At 45.0% G+C, this 13,199-nt stretch overlaps 1 protein-coding gene across 3 annotated transcripts in view; it reads left to right on the forward strand.

Annotated features, from left to right (window-relative positions):
• The window catches only part of LOC121571725 (TSC22 domain family protein 1), a 69,317-nt gene extending 60,879 nt beyond the window's left edge, over positions 1 to 8,438 (forward strand). For 2 of the 3 annotated variants that reach the window (XM_041883365.1, XM_041883368.1), the window contains exons 2-3: positions 5,324 to 5,375; positions 6,786 to 8,438. In XM_041883365.1, the coding sequence (XP_041739299.1) occupies positions 5,324 to 5,375; positions 6,786 to 7,061 (328 nt within the window). In that variant the 3' untranslated portion in view covers positions 7,062 to 8,438. Of the gene's footprint in view, positions 1 to 4,372; positions 4,758 to 5,323; positions 5,376 to 6,785 lie in introns of those variants that run through there. The other variant, XM_041883367.2, reaches the window with a different exon arrangement.
• The last annotated feature ends 4,761 nt before the right edge of the window (positions 8,439 to 13,199 follow it).

A 13,199-nucleotide genomic window follows, 5' to 3' on the forward strand; every position in this document is an offset into this window, starting at 1 on the left:
TTTGAACAGTGAGAGACAGAATAACAACAACAAAATCCAGAAAAACGCATGTAAAAAATGTTATAAATTGATTTGCATTTTAATGAGGGAAATAAGTATTTGACCCCCTCTCAATCAGAAAGATATCTGGCTCCCAGGTGTCTTTTTATACAGGTAACGAGCTGAGATTAGGAACACACTCTTAAAGGGAGTGTTCCTAATCTCAGTTTGTTACCTGTATAAAAGACACCTGTCCACAGAAGCAATCAATCAATCAGATTCCAAACTCTCCACCATGGCCAAGACCAAAGAGCTCTCCAAGGATGTCAGGGACAAGATTGTAGACCTACACAAGGCTGGAATGGGCTACAAGACCATCGCCAAGCAGCTTGGTGAGAAGGTGACAACAGTTGGTGCGATTATTCGCAAATGGAAGAAACACAAAACACTGTCAATCTCCCTCGGCCTGGGGCTCCATGCAAGATCTCACCTCGTGGAGTTGCAATGATCATGAGAACGGTGAGGAATCATCCCAGAACTACATGGATCTTGTCAATGATCTCAAGGCAGCTGGGACCATAGTCACCAAGAAAACAATTGGTAACACACTACGCCGTGAAGGACTGAAATCCTGCAGCGCCCGCAAGGTCCCCCTGCTCAAGAAAGCACATATACAGGCCCGTCTGAAGTTTGCCAATGAACATCTGAATGATTCAGAGGAGAACTGGGTGAAAGTGTTGTGGTCAGATGAGACCAAAATCGAGCTCTTTGGCATCAACTCAACTCGCCGTGTTTGGAGGAGGAGGAATGCTGCCTATGATCCCAAGAACACCATCCCCACCGTCAAACATGGAGGTGGAAACATTATGGTTTGGGGTTTGTTTTTCTGCTAAGGGGACAGGACAACTTCACCGCATCAAAGGGACGATGGACGGGGCCATGTACCGTCAAATCTTGGGTGAGAACCTCCTTCCCTCAGCCAAGGTCGTGGATGGGTATTCCAGCATGACAATGACCCAAAACACACGGCCAAGGCAACAAAAGAGTGGCTCAAGAAGAAGCACATTAAGGTCCTGGAGTGGCCTAGCCAGTCTCCAGACCTTAATCCCATAGAAAATCTGTGGAGGGAGCTGAAGGTTTGAGTTGCCAAACGTCAGGCTCGAAACCTTAATGACTTGGAGAAGATCTGCAAAGAGGAGTGGGACAAAATCCCTCCTGAGATGTGTGCAAACCTGTTGGCCAACTACAAGAAACGTCTGACCTCTGTGATTGCCAACAAGGGTTTTGCCACCAAGTACTAAGTCATGTTTTGCAGAGGGGTCAAATACTTATTTCCCTCATTAAAATGCAAATGAATTTATAAAATTTTTGACATGCGTTTTTCTGGATTTTTTTGTTGTTATTCTGTCTCTCACTGTTCAAATAAACCTACCATTAAAATTATAGACTGATCATGTCTTTGTCAGTGGGCAAACGTACAAAATCAGCAGGGGATCAAATACTTTTTTCCCTCACTGTATCTGTTTTTGCCCACAGGACTGCCGCTGACTGGATGTTTTTTATTTGTCGCACCATTCCTGGTAAATCCTAGACACTGTTGTGCGTGAAAAGCCCAGGAGACTGGTCGATTCTAAGATACCGCCTGGCACTGACGATCATACCACTCATTTTGCCCATTCTAACGTTCAATCGAACAGTAACTGAATGCCTCGATGCCTGTCTGCCTACTTTATATAGGAAGCCACGTCCACGTGACTCACTGTCTGTAGGAGCGAACCATTTTCGTGAACGGGTGGTGTACCTAATAAACTGAGTGTATATTTCTACCTATAGTTTGGTGTAGTTAAGAATCCACTGTATCAGCAGCACTGAACAGATATCGGCCTATGATGGCTGATGTGTGAGATGAGCTTTCTCTGGCGTAAAATTAACCAATAAGGCATGAGGCAGTGTTGTATCATCAATACAATCACAGGTAAATGGCGTTATTCAGCCCGACGTGATAGCCTTATTGCTTTAATAAAACTGTTAACATATTAAAATAACAATGAATTGCATATTTTTATTAAAACGTTAATAAATTAGTTAATAACATTTAATTCTTCCACCAGAATATATAGTCCGGACAAAAATCTGGTAATTAGTTATTTTGGTCATGTTGCTACAGATGCGACCCAGCCGCTAATTATTTTTGCATAGTGGCTATGCAAAAGGACTGGTCGTCGGTTCTAAACAAAATGGTTGCTATGCAGGCTGGATAACGTTCTTGTCACTTGCTAGCTAGCCAGCCAGCCAACTTCAGCTAACTCAGTCACGTCAAAGATTGAACCTGGAATGACGGTATACACTAGTTGCATTTTCGTTTGTTTTAGCTTTTTTTATATTGGCATTTATTTGGATATGTCCATAAAAATTACGTTGATGCGTGATTTCGAATGGCTCAGAAAAAGTTGTCTTGTCTGGGCACCGTTCACTATGTATGGTACTACAGAGATTGAAATTCAAAAGTGAAACATTGTTTCTGAGGTTGGACAGGCAGACAGCGAGGCTTATATTAACCCCCGCTGTAACAAACAAAATGCTAGGCTGGAAGCAAGGGGATATAATGTGCGAGTTAAGATAAATACAAGAGATGATTGGGACGGTAACATAAACATGATATTCTTATGGAGGCGCAATTATCATTTTCAGATGGAGCTGTTAGCAGGCATAGGTGTGTCTGTGACAGCCAATACACCACGGCTTGGAACGCTGCTTGTCCAATCAGCATCCAGGATCCAAACAACCAGTTTTATAATGGCTGCCATGGCATCACCCAGTTGCATGCTACACTGAGGTGTGTTTCTTTGCCCCATACAATAAAAAGTGCTTGGAGCATCTGAACAAGTGTTATTTAAAACCAACCCCTTAATTGAGAATGGATATCTCTTACTTCAGACTGAAAATATCTAAAGGCTAGCTGTAGCTTGGGGTCAGGGAGAAGCCACAGGCACCAACCAATAGCATCATTTCTGAGTCTGTAAACACGAGGAAGTGAGCAGAGAAACAGAAATTAGCTCCATTAGTAGAATTGCATGAAATTTGTTTTCAAACTGCAACATTTTCTCTCAGCTGCATGGCAAAATGTGTAGAATTGCAGGAAATTTGCTTTAAAACTGCAAAAATGTATCTCAGCTCCATGGATAAATTTTTGAAAATGTTCTCTAAAATGCAGCTGCCCCCTGCCACACCCACCACCTAAGCCCCTTTTTGTTCCAGATTGATGATTAGGTGACCATTTTGAATCAGCTTTGCTAGTTCTGGAATACATCAAATAAGTGTACAGGCTGGGGGTGCTCAAGGAGATGTTTGGAAAACACTGGTCCACGGTCTCTAAGTTTTTCTAGCATTGTCTTTACCAGAACATTTATAAAATTATCCACTATCCATCTTGCCAGTCAATTCACTTACCCACTCCTTAGTGTTTTGCTCACAGTCAATAGGTCTTTTGTGAGGCTACATTGTTTTTGTTTGGAGACTGACGCACGGCATCTCTTCTCCTAATTTCTGAAGCACAGAAAAATTTAGCACATGCATCTCTGGCTTGTCTCAGTAATTTGAGGCATGCTGGAAGGAGGGCTTCCCTCACGTGAATTGGGTTAGTGTCTGACTCATCTATAGTCTGAGGGTCTGGCCATCCTGTGTCCCAGGCACACATACAAAACTTGTGCTGGAAGAGATCTGAATGCATCTGTTTACTTGTTGTTATTGGGTATTTTCTTAATTGATTTGAGTAAACCCTGTGTGGACTGTCACTGGAGTGTTGTTATCCTTTTCATACATTTTAACTGCATTGTTGGGAAAGGGCTGGAAAGTAAGCATTTCACGGTAAAGTCTACACCTGTTGTATTCTGTGCATGTGACAATTTGATTTGATCCTTGTCTTGTGTGGGGCTCTTGTTCTCATAGTAACCGCCAGGGGGCGGTATGTTAACGTTCAAGTCTTTTGTTTTTGCACCTGCAAGGGTCTTGAAAGGTTATTTTCTACTATATGTGAATTATTTATTTATTTTTGTTTATAGTACCCACTTTCATCAGGTTTACAGTCATTTTGGTAGTTGTAAATGCACAAAATACATCAGTTCATTGTCACCTTTCTCGTGTTGTGGCTGCCAGTAATTCCTTATATTTAGCCAATTCTTGCAGACTAATTCTCGACAAGTTAACATCCCTTTGTGTCTTGGAAGTTGTGTTCCTCCTCATCTCATCCGGTTTTTCCCTTTTTCGGCGGGTGAGGGTGCATCTCTGAATAATTTATGATAATAGTATCGGCTGAGCCGCAGGTAGGGGCGTTCCTACATAGTTTATGCTAATATCAGTATCCCTCCACCAATACCCCATCGGGGTGCTGTTTTTCTTAGATACATTATGCAAATGACCCAGGCTGCAGATTTTCAGCGGAGCGGAGATGAGCTGACCTTGGAGATTCTTTGTGGTGTAGCGGTAGATAGATGTTCAGGTTCCCCGCGATAGGATGATTTTCTGACGGGACACAAAGTGCCTAATACCGCTTCTCCGAACCAAGGAATTAGAGAATGTGATTTGTGATACACGGTCATCGTCGAGAGAGGAGTTTTTCGTTGGTTAAAGCTTAGTTTATATCTGTGATATAGCATGGATACTCCGTGCTATACAACAGTGGCGATGGATCTTGGTGTTTGCCAGCTAAGGAATTTTTCTATTTCGTTTTTATCTTCGTTGCTGAGCGCGGATAGTTCGCCTGTCAGGCTCGACAATAGGTAAATATAGCAGTGTTTCTGAGAAGGACATTATGTGCTGCAAGGAGGATGCCTAGTGTGGTCAGTTAATAGTATGTATGCTGAAAGAAGCGCTGGTTTATACACTGAGTCAATCTATTATAGAGAACTGTATAATTGAAATACAAGTATAGCCTAAGGACATTTATGCTGATGCTGCCATTTTGATTGGGTTCAGTAAGAGAAAATGTGACTCGTCGTCATTATGCATTACAAGGTTGGCTTTGCTTACTGTTGGCTCAGGAGATGCTGTAGTTTAAATGTACACATCACCCTTGGTTAATTTTTACATTGATGACAGTGAAATAACATGTACGGATTATTTGAGAGGAATATTGTCTACAGTCTTTTCAATACACCCTGAACACTTTGCTCTAGAATGGTCTTTAGCGGAAGTGAAGTCACCTGTATAAGGATATTTATACTGTATTTCACTGGGCATTGAAATGGCTGGTATTAGATCTGCAACATCGACAGTATGCCTACCTTTTAATCATTCATTCTTACCGATGTAGTATGTTAAGACTTTTTTATTTTCATTCTTCCAGCTCGTCAGGAGCCAGTGTGGTGGCCATAGACAACAAAATCGAACAGGCTATGGTAAGTTTATATATTATATTAACTCAACTTTCTTATCTGCTATCTATAATACATAAATCACATGCAAATATATATATATGTAAGTATTTCGAAGAATACATTCGGAGAATGATCAGTTCAGAAGAAAACGTTGCATCAGTCAGTTAAATGAATGGATTACATAACCACGTAACCGACCAGAACTGGGAAGTCACGCAAAATACCGATTTATTGCTGATTCTCTTTCCAATATGCCTACTACTGCAGTTGAAAAAACATATCACTCTCGATTTCCGCGTTACTTTGTAACCAATTCAGTTTGGCGCTGTTACATAGATGATAGATCGTGAATAGCTTGATGCTCTGGCAACAATGTAGCAGCATATGGTGTTATGTGCCTTGACGTCAGTTTAATATTTCGTTTGCCAAAGTGTGTCTATGGGGCCTAAACGTTAGCAAGGTATCTCATCATTGAAAGTGGTATCAATATGACATGCAATTTACTGTGGTAGCACAATCGCCTTATTTAAACTTCTTATGTAATGTGTAGTAAGGATCCAGTTCTGTAAAACACTGTTTCGATTTCTACCTGAAGCTACCATTTATTTGAATAAACACGTTGACACAGGGAGATGAGCTTGCGTGCAGACTTTTATTTTCAGTTCCTCATGGTTCCAGTGTTTTATTTTCCCTGGATCCCTGCCTGCTCAGGACGCTCTCTCCCACGCCATCCTGTGCTTGCCTTGTCGTTGTTGCTAGGCAAACAGAAAATCTTCGACACCTGGATATAAATATCGCGGGCTCCGATTGGCTAAAGCCTATATATGGGCCGGCCATTTTGTGTGTTTGGTGACGTTGCGTCCTGGCTTCAGAGGAAGGGGAGGGTTAGACCCTAGGACTATTTGGCCCATAATCTATAGAATCTTTGTTTTGATTTTCACCACATGCTCAGACTCACTTCTTATATTAAAACAGACCACAGAAGCTAGCTACAATAATAAACAATATGTGTTGTATTAAATAGTAATCGTAATTCCCACAGAAAGGGCAGTAGTAATGCTATGCTTACATTATTATCATCATATCAAGAGTATGCTATACTTTTATGGTATTTTGAAAAACAGAACACAAACTTAAAATTGTTTTGAATGTCATTATGGTCATAATATAATATATGCCATTTAGCAGACACTTTTATCCAAAGTGAAAGTTGTGTGAATACATTTCACGTATGGGTGGCCCCGGGAATCAAACCCATAATCCTGGTGTTTAAAGCACTATGCTCTACCAACTGAGCCATACAGGACCATTTGAAGTATTTGAGCAAAACACTAAACACTATCTTTATCTTCTTTTGTATGTATAATTATTGTCATGTTAAACTCAACACTAATGTCTCTGTGTTCTCTGTTCCTCTCTCTGTCCCTTTAGGACCTGGTGAAGAGCCACCTGATGTACGCAGTGAGGGAGGAGGTGGAGGTTCTGAAGGAGCAGATCAAGGAGCTGATCGAGAGGAACTCTCAGCTTGAGCAGGAGAACAGCCTTCTGAAGACCCTAGCCAGCCCAGAGCAGATGGCTCAGTTCCAGGCCCAGACCCAGACGGGCTCCCCTCCCACCTCCACACAGCCACCAGCCCAGACCCAGGCACCTGCCCTACCCCCAGCCCAACCCCAGCCAACCTCACACAACTCTGGACCCTCCGCATAGCATCACCCTCTACCCCGGGAGAGGGGTGGATGAACCAACCTATCAACCAACCAGGGTCTGACTGAGTGTCCTCAGACAGATTCTGTTCTAACACTGCAGAACAACCAGGCCTCCACTGCAGGAGGCTATGCTGTTAAGACAAGAATTTGCACATATTTAACTCTGGGAGCGGCGGCGGGTGGTGTTGTCGTTTCAAGGCGCTTTAAAACACACTATCAAAGACAATCTGCCTAGGAGAGGAGGGATGGGGGCTGTTATAGGAGAATGAACATTGCCCAAAAATACATGGAAGAAAAACATAAACAAAAAAAGTGAACGTGACTCAAAGAATCACTGTGCCTGTGTCAATGGATTTCAAGTGATGTTGACTTCAGTGGTAACAATGATGGAGGGAGATAGTAATGGGAGTCACCATGCTTAGCTGAATCCTGATAATGTAAATAAATACAGCGGTTCTCTTCTGCCTGCGCGATACAGAGAGGGACAGACCGAGAATAGAGCATCTCATGGTGACAACTTGAATAATCTGTGAGGATTTATCATCGTGTGATCGTCCCCATCTGGCATGGGGCGAGAGGAGAGGAGGTCTAGAGGGAGAACACAACACTTCTGTTGACGTCATCATTTTAACTGTGAAGTTGAAGGTAGTAGTAGCCTGCATTTGCTTATTAAAGGAGGGATGATGATGATGAGGGTTTTTCCCCTGTATTTAAGTTTTAGCCCCTCAGCCCTGTACCCTGTTATCTTGGCGGCTTCTCTTCTCATGTAAAGATGCTGTGGGGTAGAGATGTTGGGCTAAGCTGCATTTTCAAAGAGGAGTTGATGGTCTTTCTACATGATGTATATCTCTGTATATTTAGTGTAAGTACTGTGTAATATAGTGAAATAAGGAGCGAAGACCAGATGCTATTTAGGTGAAGTACAAATGAAGAGGGAGCTAGTAATGGGCTGGCCTGAAGATTTGTGCCGTCTCTTTTTAATGCTGTAATTCAGGAGTATGGAGAGCTGTGGAGGTTATTTAACTGACAGACAAACAGACAACTGTATCCATATCCTGGGCTACAACATTAACGCCTACTGTAAACCATCGTTCACTTGAAATTATTTGAAGTATTGCACCCCTCGTGAATTTTTTTTTTCATTTCTCATTTTTTGACAGTGAAGTACTTCACGATCAACTCTCTAACTTAACAAACACCGTACTCTAAATATCATAAAGAAAAACAAATTGATTTTTTGCATTCTATGTATAAGTTGTATGCTCATGTTCTGTGCATGTTTCCTCAAACCAGATGAGGTATTGTAAACATACATAACACAATTGCACTTGACAGTTGCGCTTCACAAATTTCAATAAAAATGATAAAGGAATCAGAATCCTCTTGTTCATGTCTCTTCTTGCTCGTCATGCGTACTTCTATAGTTAAATAGATAACCTTAATTTACTTCTGTAGTTTAAATAATGTACCTTATTTAATCTGTAGGATATTTTTGGTCATAAAGTCAGTCTCGTCCAAAACTGAGATTTGCGAGATGATCTGAAAAAATGGTATGTCACGGAATGAAGGGTACCGTAACAGTTTGTCTTGGGTTTATTTTAATCCTGCCCACAGCTGGCAGCACCCAAGTAATCAATTAGGAGCGCAGCCATGGTAATACCCATGGTCAATTTGGTTTGACATTTGAAATCCTTATGGGGCTAGTTGTAAATTATACAATTTACATGGGACAATATTTTAAAAGGTCAATATTTCCAAATTTCAGTAACTTAAAAACCTTAAACCAACTATAAATTGTAGAAATTAATATCAAAATATTGAAAGTGTTTAATGATACAACTAAAAGATGTGTAACATGAAAATATTGTCCCATTTACATTGTGTAATGTATTGACGGTCCCTAACTATCCCTAGAGATAGGCTATCCAAAGTCGAACCAACTTTGCCACGGTCGCACACCAGCCTGGCTGAAGCTAATTGGCTAAATGATTTGGCTAACTATTCCCAGCTGCGAACACACATGAGACACCCACGTCAAACCACACCCCAAAACCAACTCACATTTGAATTCAGTCATGGATGCTAGCATGAACCAAATCTAAAACGAGGCCAAATCAGGAAGTCACCCTTTAAACATTATGGAGGGGAAATGTAAAACTGGCCTTAGATCAGTGTCTGGACTAGAGCAAAATCATCCTACTGTACACTGAAGAAAGAACATATGAAACCGGCTGCTGCACTGCCTGTATACTGCGAGCTGTTGGTTGAGCTCTTCCTCGCTTCCTGCTTTTCACCAGAGTCAGCCTTAGCTAGCAGCTGCGTAAATTACATGGTCCACAAATCACCCCAACTTCCGAACAACTGGGCATGAAAAGCGCCTTGCTCAGGCTGATGATTCACATGAACAAACAATGATTGTTTTACTCCACACCTCACTGAACAGCATTCCATTAAACTGAAGTTCATCTGCCATCTGCCTTGAAGTAGGATGGTTTGGGAAGACCAATGGTGTAAAGTACTTAAGTAAAAATACTTTAAAGTACTACTTAAGTAGTTTTTTGGGGGTATCTGTACTTTACTATTTCTATTTTTCACAACTTTTACTTCACAACATTCCTAAAGAAAATAATGTACTCTTTACTCCATACATTTTCCCAGACACCCAAAGTACTAGTTTCATTTTGAATGCTTAGCAGGACAGGAAAATGGTCCAATTCACACACTTATCAAGAGAACATCTCTGGTCATCCCTACTGCCTCTGATCTGGCGGACTCACTAAACACAAATGCTTCCTTTGTAAATGATGTCTGAGTGTTGGCGTGTGCCCCTGGCTATCTGTAAATGAAAAAAACAAGATAATTGTGCCGTCTGGTTTGCTTAAAATAAGGAATTTGAAATGATTTATACTTTTACTTTTGATAGTTAAGTATATTTTAGCAATTACATATGCTTAAGTATCAAAAGTAAATTTTAAAACCAAATACTTTAAAACTTTTACTCAAGTAGTATTTTACTGGGTGACTCACTTTTACTTGAGTCATTTTTTATTAAGGTATCTTTACTTTTACTAAACTATGACAATTGGGTACTTTTTCCAACACTGGGGGAGACATAAGGTTGAGAGGCTGAGTAATAAGACATAACCCTTGTTTCATACAGGTACTGTATGTTAGTTGGAGAAAGGACATGACATTAGAATCCTGGTAATTAGTCATGGTACTTTAGCACCTGGAATTAAGACATTTAGACACCTGGAATTCCGCAAGGGCGTGGTTCCTTAGTGATAAGTTACAGTGCATTCGGAAAGTATTCAGACCCTATGACTTTTACCACATTTTTGTTACGTTACAGCCTTATTCTAAAATTTATTAAATTGCTTTTCCCCCTCATCAATCTACACACAATACCCCATAATGACAAAGCAAAAATGGGTTTTTAGAGATTTTTGCAAATTTATAAAAAATACATAACTGAAATATCACATTTACATAAGTATTCAGACCCTTTACTCAGGACTTTGTTGAAGCACCATTGACAGCGATTACTGTCACGCCCTGACTCTGGGGACTCTTATTTGTTGAGTCAGGGTGTGATTTTCTATGTGGTGTAGATCTATGTTTATAGTCTAGTATGTCTAGATCTATGTTGGCCGGTGTGGTTCCCAATCAGAGGCAGCTGTCGCTCGTTGTCTCTGATTGGGGCCATTACTTAGGCAGCCTATTGGCACTAGTGGGTTGTGGGATCTTGTTCCGTGAAAGGTATGTTGTTTGTGTCTACCTTGGACTTCACGTTTCGTTTATTGTTTTATCGAGTGTTTATTCATTTAATAAACATGTATGCATATCACGCTGCGCCTTGGTCCGTCCCGTTTATGAATGAACGTGACAGAAGATCCCACCAAACGAGGACCAAGCAGCGTGCCCAGGCGGAGAGAGTAGCCATGTCACAGGTGGGCAATTGGTGGTCATGGGAGGAGATATTTTCGGGAAAAGGACCCTGGGCGAAGAAGGAAGCCCAGGCAGGAGGAGCAACGGCAACACGGAAGCCGGCCGAGGAGGAGGCCCGAGAAGCAGCCCCAATAAAACATTTTGGGGGGGCTAAAGGGGTGGTCGGGGAGCGAGAGGGAAGAGCCCCGACCACTGCACCCGGTTGGTTTTCAGATTGGGTCCCTACGACCATGGGAAGAGGAGTGGGAACAGTATTATACTGAGGAGTCGGAGGATGACGACGACGACGAGTTTCTGTTCCCTAACTCGTGGGGGCTCCCGGAGGAGTCCTCACGGGAAGAGGAGTGCCGACGACGGAGACCCGAGAGGCAACCCCAAGAACATTTTTTGGGGGGGGGCACACAGGGTGGATGACGAGGCAGCAGGAGGCCGTGGAAGGGCGAATCTGCAGGTTAGGAGAGGAGGCCACCATGTTACGGGGGCTATTGGTTCAGGGGGAGCAGGAGTTATTCAGTCAAAGGGAGGCGCTACAGGAGGCTAAAAGGGAGAAGGAAAGTGTAGAGGCATGGCGAGAGGAGCTGGTTAGGCAGCAGAAGGAGTGGGGGTTAATAAAGGAACCCAGTCCCGCTCCTCGCACCAAGCAAGTGGTGCGTGTCGCCAGTCCGGTCCGGCCCGTTCCTGCTCCCCGCACTAAGCCAGTGGTGCGTGTTCCCAGTACGGCCCGACCCGTTCCTGCTCTTCGCACCAAGCCAGTGGTGCGCGTCGCCAGCCCGGTCCAGCCTGTTCCTGCCCCTCGCACCAAGCCAGTGGTGCGCGTCGCCAGCCCGGTCCAGCCTGTTCCTGCCCCTCGCACCAAGCCAGTGGTGCGCGTCGCCAGCCCGGTCCGGCCTGTTCCTGCTCCTCGCACCAAGCCAGTGGTGCGCGTCGCAGGTCCGGCCCGGCCTGTTCCTGCACCTCGCACCAAGCCAGTGGTGCGCGTCGCCAGCCCGGCCCGGCCTGTTCCTGCTCCTTGCACCATGCCAGTGGTGCGCGTCAACCAGCCTGGCCCGGCCTGTTCCTGCTCCTCGCACCAAACCAGTGGTGCGTGTTCCCAGCCCGGCCCGGCCTGTTCCTGCTCCTCGCACCAAGCCAGTGGTGCGCGTCGCCAGCCCGGCCCGGCCCGGCCTGTTCCTGCTCCTCGCACCAAGGCAGTGGTGCGCGTCGCCAGCCTGGCCCGGCCTGTTCCTGCTCCTCGCACCAAACCAGTGGTGCGCGTTCCCAGCCCGGCCCGGCCTGTTCCTGCTCCTCGCACCAAGCCAGTGGTACGCGTCGCCAGCCCGGCCCGGCCTGTTCCTGCTCCTCGCACCAAGCCAGTGGTGCGCGTCGCCAGCCCGGCCCGGCCTGTTCCTGCTCCTCGCACCAAGCCAGTGGAGCAGGTTCCTAGTCCGGTTCGGCCCGTGCCTGCTCCTCGCACCAGACCAGTGGTGAGTTTGTCCAGTCCGGCACGGCCCGTGCCCGTTCCACCGGTACCTGGTCCGGCACCGGTCAGCTGCTCCACTCCGGAGCCAGAGCAGTCCGCTCCACCGGTGCCTGATCCAGTTCCGGTCAGCTGCTCCAGTCCGGAGCCAGAGCAGTCCGCTCCACCGGTGCCTGATCCAGCTCCGGTCAGCGGCTCCACTCCGGAGCCAGAGCAGTCCGCTCCACCAGGGTCAAGTCCAGATCCGGTCAGCGGCTCCACTCCGGAGCCAGAGCAGTCCGCTCCACCGGTGCCCAGTCCAGCTCCGGTCAGCGGCTCCAGTCCAGACCCAGACGTCAGCCCCTCTCCAGGTTCGGGGTCTCCCACACCAGGGTCCAGACAGGGCTTGGAGTATAGTGGGAGGAAGGAGAGGGGAAGCAGCGCGCCGAGGTCCAGACCAGACCAGGGGCGCAACAGGGAGGCGGAGAATAGGTGGTTGTCACGCCCGGTGCCGGATCCGCCTCCGAGGCGGAATGCCCACCCGGCCCCTACCCTGTTAAGTAAAGGTTGTGCGGGCGGAGTCCGCACCTTTGGGGGTACTGTCATGCCCTGACTCTGGGGACTCTTATTTGTTGAGTCAGGGTGTTATTTTCTATGTGGTGTAGATCTATGTTTATAGTCTAGTATGTCTAGATCTATGTTGGCCGGTGTGGTTCAGAGGCAACTGTCGCTCGTTGTCTCTGATTGGGGACCATA

Source organism: Coregonus clupeaformis, chromosome 29 (assembly GCF_020615455.1).
Source record: "Coregonus clupeaformis isolate EN_2021a chromosome 29, ASM2061545v1, whole genome shotgun sequence".
In the NCBI taxonomy this organism is placed as follows: Eukaryota; Metazoa; Chordata; class Actinopteri; order Salmoniformes; family Salmonidae; genus Coregonus; species Coregonus clupeaformis.